This window comes from Lutra lutra, chromosome 8 (assembly GCF_902655055.1).
Source record: "Lutra lutra chromosome 8, mLutLut1.2, whole genome shotgun sequence".
Taxonomy (NCBI): Eukaryota; Metazoa; Chordata; class Mammalia; order Carnivora; family Mustelidae; genus Lutra; species Lutra lutra.
The window spans coordinates 98,737,403-98,750,755 of record NC_062285.1 but is presented as its reverse complement, the minus strand read 5'-3'; the positions used below and the strand labels follow the sequence as shown (position 1 = coordinate 98,750,755).

At 35.2% G+C, this 13,353-nt stretch overlaps 1 protein-coding gene across 1 annotated transcript in view; it reads right to left on the bottom strand.

Annotated features, from left to right (window-relative positions):
• Positions 1-415: 415 nt before the first annotated feature.
• RAB21 (RAB21, member RAS oncogene family) overlaps positions 416-13,353 on the bottom strand; it is a 34,220-nt gene continuing 21,282 nt past the window's right edge. Inside the window, exons 5-7 of the mRNA XM_047740516.1 lie at positions 11,111-11,165; positions 10,547-10,635; positions 416-3,421 (exon numbers count right to left, since the gene is read on the bottom strand). Of these exons, the coding sequence (XP_047596472.1) occupies positions 3,279-3,421; positions 10,547-10,635; positions 11,111-11,165 (287 nt within the window). The 3' untranslated portion in view covers positions 416-3,278. The remainder of the gene's footprint in view (positions 3,422-10,546; positions 10,636-11,110; positions 11,166-13,353) is intronic.

The window sequence follows — 13,353 nt, the reverse complement described above, 5'->3', positions numbered from 1 at the left end:
TAGAAAATTGCAAATTATATTAAAAGACATAGTATCACAATTCATTTTTTATATGTTCTAAATATTTGGCACAATGCATAACTTGTCTTTAGAAATGACTAAATAATGACTTGATAATGTATTTTCAAAATGATTATAAAAATGTCAGGTTGTAGAGTTTCATATCCATCTGCCTTCCATTCTCCTCACTTGCCTTCTTTCATATTTCCCAAATTCTATTTTTTCTTACTGAAAACATGTATCATTCTTCTTTTTTACTTTAATGCCAAGTAAAAAGTAATCACTAATAATATATGGCTGATATTAAAAAAAAAAAAAAACCAAAAAACCAAAACATCAATTTAGCTGCAACAACCATAGCTTTAGGGTATTTTTAGGAGATATTCCCAGAATAAAACAAATTCGAACACTCATATTTCATACAATAACATGATGCTTTTTTTCAGATTGCTGTTTACCCCAAAACTGTTGCAATATACATTTTTAAAAACAGTATTTTCCTCTATAGTCACAAAGCAAAACAAGAGGCTGAATACCCATCATCATTACAGAAACAATGATTGTATACTTTTAACATAATATTCAGGTATTTTTAAATGACTATCTTATACCAATTTTTAATTACATATACTAAATGTATACACTTACTAAATGAAAAATATATTGGTTCTACCTACCTACCTACTACTTTTAATACACAATACAGTAACTTGTGTCTTTTTCCTAATAGCACAATTTATAAGGACAGGAACACAAAAGATATGTTAGAGGTGAAGAAAGTTATCAGAGAAATTTTCTCAGCCTTAGTTTACCATCCCTTTACCTCTCCTTTATGCACATACTGCAATTTGCTGGTCCTCTTTTATTCCTCTTTCATCCTATTCCTACCTAAAGACCTCTCAGGCCTCAAGGCAAGGACAAGTATTCTGTATTATTTATCATTGCTAATGAATTAGCTTAAATTACAGGTAAAAAAAAAGAAGAAACGCTTGAGGTTAAGAAAGATACACAGAAACCAAGGGAGAGTAAAGGAAAAAAATATGGAGAGTGGTTTTACCCCATCAATCGTTATCTGACAACTCTGGAGCAGAGATTCCTATCTGGACTTAGTATCATTAATATAGGGTCAAAAACCAAGAGTACAACTCTCCAGTTATCAGGCTTTATGACTCTACTTTTTTGGAAAAAAACTCAATTTTATCTCTAAAATATTCCACTCCAAAGGAGAAGAGCTTATTTCACATCTGCATGTATACTAGAAGAAATGGCAAGGCTTGATTTACTTTCTGTGGAAGAACCAGGGGACAAAACCAATTTTTCCTGTATTTGTACTCATGATTCCCCTTGTCTCCTCTGCTGCCCTACGTAAAGACAAACTTCCCAGGACACTGAGAGATTATACAGAGTACAATCATCTGTTTAAAAAAAAACAAAAACAATTTTATAGCTTATATCCCTCACTCTTTCCACTCCACCCTCTCCAAACACAAATAACAAAGATCAGTGTGTTGAGTTTAGCGAGGAGAGTAACTAAAGAAGGTAAAGTGCGGGCTCAAACACTTAATATTTTAAGTTAAAATTCTAACATCATAACATCAAGGTGTCAATTCAACTTTAAACCCATTTGGGAAAATTTAAGCTATTAACTTAAAAATATGATAGTACTTCTTTAGTAACTGTAACCTCTTTATATTCTCTTAATTGCTCATGCTAACAATTTTATTGCATACTACTGCTTCTTATTAGAAGTAAATCCAGGGACCATTCCATTTAATCTTAGACATAACATTTACTAGTTTTCCAAGCATGACAGAAATGGAAAAATATATATATTAGAACAAGAACAATTTATGTTAATCTCCACAATTTGTGATCCTTCTGTGAGCAGTGTCTGATTCTATTAAAATTAACAAATTTAAGTTCAGTCCTATGCTTAAGGAAAAAAAAAACCCTAATGAGACTAATTTACAAAGTATACAAGAATATAATTTTATAATAAATCTTTCCAGTGTCTGCTAACCACATTACATGAAATGTTTCCCTTCACAGAAACTCAGAAGGACAACTCTTATAAAATGGAACAAACTTTTCTGTGTTCATCTCTGGCAAGCAATGAACAAATACAATTTGCTCACAAAGGGTTTAAAAGTGCTGCCCCAGGAGAATAAACTACCCACTGACATGCTGTATGAATGAGTCTTGGCCAGTGGCAACTCTCTGGGACCTCTCCTTTCTTCTCACACCAGTGAAACCATCTCACATAAAGTCTAAGAGAAAACTAAAGCCATTGCAGAAGTGAAACTCAGCATGCTCCACTCAAATACTTCTAAGGTAACCACTCTAAAGCAAAATCAGCAGAATTCATCTCTTTTATCCAAAAAAGTCCCCCCCCAAACAACAATAACAACAACAACAACAAAAAAAAAAAAAACACAAAAAAACCCCAACAAACCAAAAGGCAAATGCTGTTGTTCAATCATCAGAAAGACTTACAGAGGCAAAAAATATGACAACAGCAGTAATTCAAGTAAAGTATATGTGAAAATTAAAACACACCACTTTCAAGTTAAGACAAAAAGTGAAGGGGAGCTATGATCTTTATAACAGAGTCAAAAAGCTTAGGCATTATCACCAAATGTTAATTCACTTTACAATCATCAATGAGACTATTGTATATATTTTTGCACCTTGCGCTTGTAAAAGCAGATAAAATATTTAATATGTAATTTTACAATGTATTTTACCAGCTCAGCATACAGGTTGTATATAGATTATATCAAAGTAGTAGACAGTTAAGGGGCCTGTGCAAACCCTGCAAAAATAGTACTTCAGGTATCTGCTACTTAAAAAAAAAGAAAACAAAAACACTTTGCTGTTCAAAAGTGATACAATTCAAACTACCACAAAATACAAAGGGCTGCAAAAATGTATACCATTCCAACAACATATATAAGTTATTAAATAAAGATCTGATTTAAAAGAATATAAATGAAGCCTTTAAGTAGGTCTTTTCTACATGCATATTATTCCTTATTAAAGAAAAAAGTATGTAAAAAGGCCATTGGTAATTGCTTTGTTAACATTTGTAGAAAAATGCCAATTCTCTGGTCACAAACTCCACTAAGTTTAGCACTTAAGGTCTCTGCAGTGTTATAAATGTAATTTAAAATACTGTTAATTCTATAATTCCATTGGTAAAATAATGTGACTTGGAATATGGCAGTCTTCATGTTGAGGGCAATGATCCACAGTTTGTTTAATTTCTTAAGTGTGAACAGTTATCCAGAAGAACAGCACCCTCCACCACCGCTCTGGGCTTGAGGTTCATCATCAATAATCTGTACACCTCGCCTTGCAGATCCTGGTTGACTAGAGCCATTGCCTTTTGCTCTCTCATCCACTTGTGCTGTTTCTATCATCCCTGAGAGAGGGAGGAAACAGAAATTATTTAGGACCACAACCTATGAGTTTCCTCTTTCTGTAATTTCAGTATACCACCATGACAGCCATTTCTGACTTTCAACCAACAAGGAAGCTAAATATAATAAACATTTTGTCAGCTCACTAAACAGCCTTTCCTGAAAGTTATAAATAGTTAATAGCAACTATATTTGTCCAGTTGCATAATGGCCACAGTGCTATCAATAGAGAGAAAAGTTTCTGCTTTGAACAAATGACTGTATACAAGTATAATCCTTAAGATTTTCCAAATATACTTAGCAATCTGTCAAAGAAGTTCAAATTATTCCATGTACAACTAGTAGTTAGGGGAAAAGATTTATTCTTCAACTAATAATGTAATACTTTTATATAGTATTTGAAAGAATGAAAGAGTTTAAGATGAGGGAGGAAGAACAAGCTGCAGGACCCATGCTATGTGACTTAAAGATATAGCAGAAAGTTACTCCAATAGAAAGTGAGATATTGGGGAAAGGAGAGCTCGAAAGATCAATGAAACTAGTAATACACTACATGTTAATTAACCAAATTTAAATAAAAAATAAATAAATACAGATCAATGGAACAGAGTCAAGAAATAGACCCCCATTTATATGGTCACTTGATTTTTGATGTATATGCCAAGATTATTCAATGAATAAAGATTAATCTTTTTAAGAAACAATATTAGAACTGGATATTTACATGTAAAAAATAAACCCTGATTTATTTTTATCTCTTGCTATATATAAAAATTTAAAAATGAATTATAGACCCACCAGAAATTTCTAGAAGAAAACATAGGAGGAAATCTCTGTAGGAAAAAAATCTTTGTGACTGTGAATTAGGCAAAGATTTCTCATATAAAACACACAAAAAATGAATCATAAAGAAAAATTGACAAATAAGACCTTATTAAACAAATTTAGAACTTCTGAAAGACACAGTTAAAAAATGAAAAAAGAAGACAAAGATTGGGAGTAAATATTCGCAAAATACATATCTGAAAAGATGAAGAAAGAAAAGAGGGAGTCCTTAGAACAATAATTCTTAAACTTGGGTCCAGAGACTGCCCTTGAACAACGGTTTCCAAATTTAGGTGTACAGGAAAATCCAGTAAGATGAAATAAGAAACCACCACAATGTTTTATAAAAATGTACAAAATATATTAGTATTTGTATATGTTCTATATATTTTAAATAAGCATTTGAAATACTCAAATTTTTTTCTATAAAACTGTGAGATTTAGGGGCATCTGGGTGGCTCAGTCAGTTAAGTGTCCCTTTCTGGATTCTGGCTCAGGTCTTGATCTCAGGGTTGTAAGACTGAGCCCTGTATTGGGCTCCATGCTCAGCACAGAGTCTGCTTAGGATTCTCTCTCTCACTCTCTCTCCGCCTCTCCCCCTGCTTGTGTGTTCATGCACACTCTCAAATAATAAATAAATAAAATCTTAAGAAAAAAAAAAAGATGTGAGATTTATAACATGTTTAAGCTACAGCTCTAGACCCTTGGTACTCCAAGTATGGTCGTAGGACTATCACCACATGCATGCCTGTTAGAAAAGAAAAGCTGAAGCCCACACCAGACCCACTCTATCAAATATACATTTTTACAAGATCTCCAAGTGATTGATAGGTATGTACAAGCAGTGAAAACAGAAACAAATTCCCAAATTTCAGTGTGCATCACAATCATAAGGAAGGATTGTTAAAACATAGATTCTAGGCACCACCTCCAGAAGTTTTGACTCAGTTGGTTTGGGCAGGGCACAAGAATCTGCATTTCTAATACATTCTCAAGTGATGCTGATGCTGCTGGTCAGGGGACCTCACTTAGAGAATTAAAGCTCTACAAGAATTATGAATGATCTTCAGGTTTTTGTAAAACTGAAATTTACTCCAAAGTTTATGTATATGTACATTTTCCTAGAGATAAAAACCACAGTTTCATCAAATTCTCAGGAAACTATAAGATCCATAAAGTCAAGGAATTTAATTTTACAAAATCATTTCAATCTATTATTCCATAGACTAGGGTTTTCCTAAGTATGGTTGGTATATATGCTATTGGTGATAAACATTTTCCTCTCTTTTAAAAAACTTTCTACTATGAAAAACTTCAAGTATATATAAACATATTGAAAATCCATTATGTCCATTACACAATTTCATCTATACTAAGCAAGCATCCCTAGCATTATTGAGACTCAAACAGTAGACACATAATTTTATTCATAATTTTAATATGACCTCTAAAATATATGGACTCTTTTTTAAAAAATAAGACCTTTTTAAAAAAGTTTAACCACAACACCATAATCATACCTTAAAAAGTTTATGATAATTTTTAAAATAAAGAATAATGCAATTAATTTAAACTAAACAAACAAAAAACATTTCACCTATTTCTCACACCCCCAAACCCTGCCTCTGGCAACTACCAACCTATTCTCTGTATATATGAGATCGGTTTTATTATTTATTTTTAGATTTCACGTATAAGAGGGATCATAAGTTATTTATCCTTCTGATTTATTTCACTTAGGAGAATGCCCTCAAGGTCCATCCATGTTGTCACAAATGGCAAAATCTCATCTGTTTTTTTGGCTGTATCGTTAGTTTCATATAGCACACTTGTTTATTTTTGCTTTTGTTGCTTTTGCTTTTACTGTCAGATTTTAAAAAATCATTGCTAAGACCTATGTCAAGGGGCTTACTGCCTATATTTTCTTTTAAGTGTTCTATGGTTTTAGGACTTAGATTCATTTAAGTTCATTTAAGTTAATTTGTAACTTAATCCATTTAAGTTAATCCATTTAAGTTAATTTTTGTGTACAGTATAAGATAGTGGTCCAGGTTCATTCTTTTGCGTGTGGCTGTCCAAATTCTCCAACGCCATTTATTGAAGAGACTGTCCTTTCCCTGTTGTACATTCTTGGCTTTTCTGTCCTAAGTTAAATGGTCATATATGCATTGTTTTATTTCTGGGCTCTGTATTCTGTTCCATTGATCTGTGTGTCTATTTTTAGGCCAATACCACAATTTTACTATAGCTCTGTAATACAGTTTGAAATCAGGAAGTGTTGTGATGCTTCTAGCTTTGTTCTCCAACTCAAGATTGTTCTGGCTATTCAGGGTTTTTTATGGTTCTATAACAATTTTAGGATTTTGTTCTCTTTCTGTTAAAAATGCTACTAGAATTTTGATAAAGACTATGCTGAATCTGCTTTGGGTAGTATGGACTTTTTTTTTTTTTAATTTGAGAGAGAGACAGCGAGGGAGGGAACACAAACAGGGGGAGTGGGGGAGGGCGAAGCAGGCTTCCCGCTGAGCAGGGAGCCTGATGTGGGGCTCGATCCCAGGACCCTGGGATCAGGACCTGAGCCAAAGGCAGATGCTTAACAACTGAGTCACCCAGGCACCCCTTACGTTGAAAACATCTTAAACTTGATCCCACTGTAAAGCTCAACATTATTACTCCCCCACTAAAGTTTTATGGTTTTGATTTCACATTTTACATCTTTGCATCTTATGTATCCCTCAACTAATTATTGTAATTATGGTTATTTTTACTACTTTTGTCTTCTTTCATACTAGCTTTATAATCAATAATATACTCCCTTTACTAAATATCTGCTTTCCAGTGAGAGTTCTCCTCTCAAGCATGTTCTAGAAACTAATTAGTGCCCCCCCCTTTTTTCCAGGGAAAAGAAGTTCCTTTAACATATCTTTAGGGAAAGTTTGGTAATGATGAACTTTAGCTTTTGCTTGTCTGGAAAATTCTTTATTTTTCCTTCCCTTCTGAATATAATTTTGCCAAGTTGAGAATTCTTAGTTGCTAGTCTTTTCTTTCAGCAATTTGAATGTATCATATACATCACGCCATTCCCTCTGGCCTGGGAAACTGCTGCTGAAAGATCTGCTGATAATCTAATGGGGGTTGGGGTCCCCTTCTATGTAACAAGTTGTTTTTCACTTGCTGCTTTTAATAATCTCTCCTTATCTTTCGCTTTTGACATTTTACTTATAATGTGTCTTTGGTATGGATCTTTTAGGTTCCTCTTATTTGGAACTCTCTGGGCTTCCTGGGCTTGGATGTCTATTTTCTTACTCAGGTTGGTAAGTTTTTAGCCATTATGTCTTCAAATAAGATTCTGCCTCTTTCTCTCTGTCTTCTTCTTCTGGAATCCCTCGGATGCAAATGTTGGGCAGTCTGATGTCATCCTGTAAGTCCCTTAAACTATCTTCAATTTTTTCAGTTTTTTCCTATTTGCTTTATCCCTTTCACTCTTTTCTTCTTGCTGCTCTGATTGGGTGAGTGCCACTGCCTTGCCTTTGAGTTGAATGATCATTTCTTCTGATTCATCTAGTCTGATATTGAATATCACCACTGTATTTTTCAGTTCATTTACTGTATGCTTCAGCTCTGTGACTTCTGCCTGGTACTTTCTTATATTTTCCACTTCCTGTTGAAGTTCTGTGTTCACCTAGTCTTCTCCTCAATTCAATGTTCAGTGATCATCTTTATAACCATTACCTTGAATTCTTTATCAGGTAAATTACTTATTTGTTTCATTAAGGTTTTTTTCCCCAACGTTTTTATCTTGTTCTTTCATTTGAAACATACCCCTGTTTCTTCATTTTGTGTGACTCTCCATGTTGCTTTCTATACAGTAAATGGAACAAGCAGCCTATCATATTTTTAATAGCTCCCAGTAGTTAAGGATGTCCTAAGACCTATCAGTGTCCCAAAGGGGAGGACCTTAGCACCTAGATGTAGGGTGACTGGAAGCCCAATATTTAGGCATCAGCTTTCAAAAGTATGCAAATATAGGGATGCCTGGGTGGTTCAGTTGGTTAAGCTTCCTACTCCTGGTTTCAGCTCAGGTCGTGATCTCAGGATCATGGGATGGAGCCCTGTGTGGGGCTCCATGCTCAGGGGCAAAGTCTGCTTAGGATTCTCTCTCCTTTCCCTCTGCCCCTCCCTCTGCTCGTGCTCTCCCTCTCAAATCTTTTAAAAAAAAGATGACAGGGCGCCTGCGTGGCTCAGTGGGTTAAGCCTCTGCCTTTGGCTCAGATCATGATCTCAGGGTCCTGGGATCGAGCCCCACATCGGGCTCTCTGCTCAATGGGGAGCCTGCTTCCCCCTCTTTCTCTGCCTGCCTCTCTGCCTACTTGTGATCTCTCTGTCAAGTGAATAAATAAAATCTTAAAACAAAAACATAAAAACCCAAAAGTATGCAAACATATAGTCCTACAGGACTGCAATCATAAGCCCCACTGGCCACTAAGGCCAGGTGATCTGGATGTATCCCCTGGATAGCAATCACAAAAATTAGGGCTCTAGACAAATGGATAAGCTCTTCCTAGGTGATAGGAGCAAGCTAGAACAAGGTAAAAGAAGAGCACCAAGATGGTACTCACAGCCTACCGTCCTTGAAAGCAGCTCCATAGGTCACTAAATATGTCTCAAACTTGAAATTTGGCCCTCAGGCCACAGTCATGATGACTAGTTAACAGGCCTCCTTCACAGAATAATTGAGCTTGTGGCTCTGTTGCTTCTCGCTGTGCCCTGTGGGTGGTAGCTGTTTAAGAACTCTTTCTCTGTTGGTTACAGTCCCATGGGACCCATGACCATAAGACCCACTGGGCATCAGAGCCAGCTAATGTAGAGGTGTCCCCTGGCAGCAGTCACAAAAACTGGGGTACAAGACAGGGGTATGAGCTCCTTTCTGAGTAACATCAATTATAGTCCAACAGGACCAAGAATACAAGCTCCCCTGGCCTCTGGGACAGGTGATCAAGATGTATTTCCTAGGTGCAGCTGCAACAATTGGGGCACCAGATATGTGTGAAAGCTTCCCTCTGGAAGATAATGGTGCTCTGGAGCACAACAAAGGGTCAATCCAGCAAAGAGAGAGCATGAAGATGGTTCCTGCCAGTCTCCAGCCTGGGAGAGTATTCCATCAGCAGGCTCCTGGATGTGTATGTTAAACTCTATGCCTTTAATAGAAGCAGGTGGGCCTCCCTCAGTTTAAGTTGGTGTGATCAGCTGCCTCTGAGCTGGGCCCTGGGACAAGTGAGTCCAAGAGCAAGCCCTTCAAGAGCAGTTTTTCAGACTGCATCAATCTTGCAGGTCTTGGGATATAAGCCATGCTGGTTTTCAAAGTTAGATGGGGGAATCATCTCTCATTTATGTCTTTAAAGTTGAGATGCCCACTGTAGGGTTCAAACTCTTCACTCCTTAGGGAGAAGCTATGGGTTTTGAGTTCCCTTCTGGTTGTGGGTCACCACACCAGGGATGGGGTTTATGGCAAGATTGTGTTACAGCCTTCTTCCCCTCTTAGATGTGGTTTTCTTCTTGTTAGTCCAATGTACAGCTGTCATTCAACCAGCCTTTAGGTTATTTTTTTTTTAAGAGGAAGTTGTTCCATATATAGCTTTAGACTCAGTGTGTCTAGGGAAGATAAGCTGAAAATCTTCTGATATGACCATCTTGAACTAGAACCTCAATAATTTTTTTTAAAGACTCACTTTCCTGTTTTTATTTATTTTATTTTTGTTTTCTTTAAGTAAGCTCTATGTTCAATGTGGGCTTGAACTCAAGACCCTGAGATCAAGAGTCACACGCTCTACTGACTGAGCTAGCCAGGTGTCCCTCAATAATTTCTTAATTATCATCAAATATCCAGTGAGTGTTCATATAGCTCACTGTCTGACATATGTTCTCTTTCACTAGGTTGTCAAATCAGGATCCAAATAAGATCCATCCATTGCAGCAGGTTGTTATATTTCTTAAATCCGTGTATTCTCCTTCTATCTTTATATTTGATAGTTATACTTTTATTTTAATGTATACTTGGTATATATCATATCTAATGATTTCATGATTTCATACCCATTAACTACTGCTTGAAATAGAGCTAAAGTAGGTATTTAAGCTTTAAGAAATGATTTTAAGAAAAATATTAAGTCAATAATAGTACTGGTAGATGTGAGAAATCATTAATGTGGTCATTAATTGAGACCATAAAACATCACTTAAAAAGTATTACCAAAATCTTTAAAAGAACAACTTCTAAATATACAAAATCTGAGTATACCTACTTTTACAAAGGTCAAGAAAGAGTTCCTCAATTCCTTTGTTCTGTTTAGCAGAAGTATGATAATGTTTTGCTCCTACAGATTCTGCATACCTTAAAAAAAAAAGTAACATCAGTGATACAAAAAAATTTTCATGTTTTTGTTATAACTGCTATTTGAATTTTTTCAAGTAGCAATTTTAGTGACTCGTTACTAACTAATCCACATTTAGTGAAATTAAGATACATTGAACCAAATTTTAAATGAGAACATAAGGATAAGACTTGAAATTTTTAAGTTAATTTGGAACCCAAATACTTTAATAAGTTTTTGTGACTCACTATTTGACTATATAGGTTTTTTTTGGTATCACTCTTCACATTTTCTACTGAAATCAAAAAGAGAAGTGAGAATGGAGTATTTTTAGATGTTCTCAAAAGTCCACAAATTACCAACGCTTCACTGAATTCAATAGATCATTTTATATTAAGAGGTTTGAGTAATACCTAAATGGTAAAGCACACTGTGCAAAGAGAAAGACTTCTACTAGGGAATGACTAGATGGAGGGGGAAAGGGAGAACACTTACGATTCTGCTTCTTGAATGGAAACGTGTCTCTCTTTTTCCAGATCTATTTTATTACCTAGTTTCAAAAAGTAAAAGTGCCAATTCTTAATATTGATTCATTTTTATAACAAAACAACGCCAATTCTAAACACACAACTGCCATTTTAATTACCTGGAAAAAAATCATACAAATCCCCATCAGACTTCTACATGTCCTAAAACTACAAAGTTAAACCCTATGATAGGAGGGTTGATCATTACAGTCACAATATATGCCTCGACCTCCTCAAATGGCTCAATGCATATCCCTCCCGAAGCCGCAGCCTTTGTCAGAGAAAATAATTTTTCCGAAGAGATGGGCACTATTCTTTGATTTAGGATATAATGGAGACTAAAAATCACTTGGGAACCTAGGAATAAACTATGATTCTTAGCCAAATGTAAATGGTCCCCAATCAATATATAGCCAGTCAATAATTAAGCAAGGCTACCTTACTGTTCATGAAATACAATAGGCTAGACTCTTGGACTCTAAGGGTATTTTGGTTTCGTAACTGATAAGAACTGGTTAAATAAAGCATTTAGACATATGGCCTTTTAAGCACTCCACTATCACAAGGAGAGGAAACTGTACTATTTAGCAACATGAGAGAACATAATACATGCACATCATGCAAATTTAAAATCACTGAAAATAAGTTTGGTTTTCTTAAACAATGGGACAAAACTGAGATAATGCTAAAAACCCACCAGAATAAAAGTGAAGAAACTGCAAAATGCAGATTCCTTATTAAATACAAGGTAGAGGTTAAGGTGATATGACCGGGCACACAGGATACTAAAGGTAAAGGAAGTAATAGATAGAAAAAAGAGAGAATGCCCTAAGGAAGACTATTTCAAACAAATATTTTCATTTCTATTATGATTTATGGGGAAAGGGGGGAGAAAACTTTGCAAATAAGATCATCTTTTCTTAGGACCTTACAGAATCTAGAAGACAATTTCAGTTAAGTATTGAAGTAAGCACCCAATGAAAGATCCAATGCTTAGAACTGAGAAGTACAAGCCCAGAGATTGTATATATGGAGGACCTTAAATAATCTGAGCACCCAAATGTTGGCGGCTACAGTACCTATGTGACACCACAGCCAAAGCATGAGAAGGAAACAGACTATATACTAAAGCTCAGGGATTACCAACAAATTCAGTAATGAATTGTTCCTGCTTTGAAGAGTTATATGTTTAACTCAGCAAGAAAGACATATCAGTTCTGACTTCCTACATTATATCTGTCAATAAAATTTTAAATTTGCTAAATACTACAGCCAATACATCTGACAGTCACCTGAAAAAAAAAAAAAAAAAGCTGTTTATACTATGAGGAATGCAAGAAGCACCACCTAGTGGCCAGTGGTTCCAACAGAGGCACAAGGGGAGACTTAACAATTAACTAAAACACTAGGAGTTGTTTTTCTCAATCTCTAATGCCTCTGCTTTCAAATTCTTCCAGAATTATGAACATCCATTTTTTTTTTAATAAGGACTGAGAAAGAATTTGAGTAATGTCTTAAATGAATATTTGGGGAAAATTATTCAGACACTGCTTTCTCATCTAATAGCATTCTAAATTTACCTAACTTTAATAAATCTAGTTATCATTAAAATAGCTAAATTTTTTAGTAAGCTAATTATAATTTAAAACAAAATAATTTTACCACTATTTCTTTTGACAATCAGTGTCCATAAAGGGATTAATAATGCAGATTAAGTCATAAAAAACTGCATTTTGGAGACTGACATCTTTCCAAACTCAAAACCTTTTTAGTGCCTATAGCTCTTTTAAAAGCAAGAATATAAAGGGTTAAGGCTTTGAGGCTCATCTATTTCAATGCTACTACGCAGTTATATAGGGAACTTTCTAATAGGATTGAAACACCTGAAAACAAGGATTACCACCAAGTATAGTACTATGAAGATTAGGGGGGAAAACTGGCTGAAGCTATCGGAGAGGAAAGGGAAAAGCCACTGTGTTACAAATAGTAAAAACTTTATCTTCTTTATAAATACACATTTGAATTAAAAATATGAAAGGGATATACCCATTGCTAAGGGCAGATGGCCTAATGGCAATAAAGGACTAGAACCTTATTTTGGTTAGACTGTATGGTTGGTGTATGGGCTAGTCAAAAGAAGCTTTCAAAGGCTTTCAATCTGATAAAGTGTGTTTTTATGGCCTCGATCACTTCATAACTATATAACCTGAG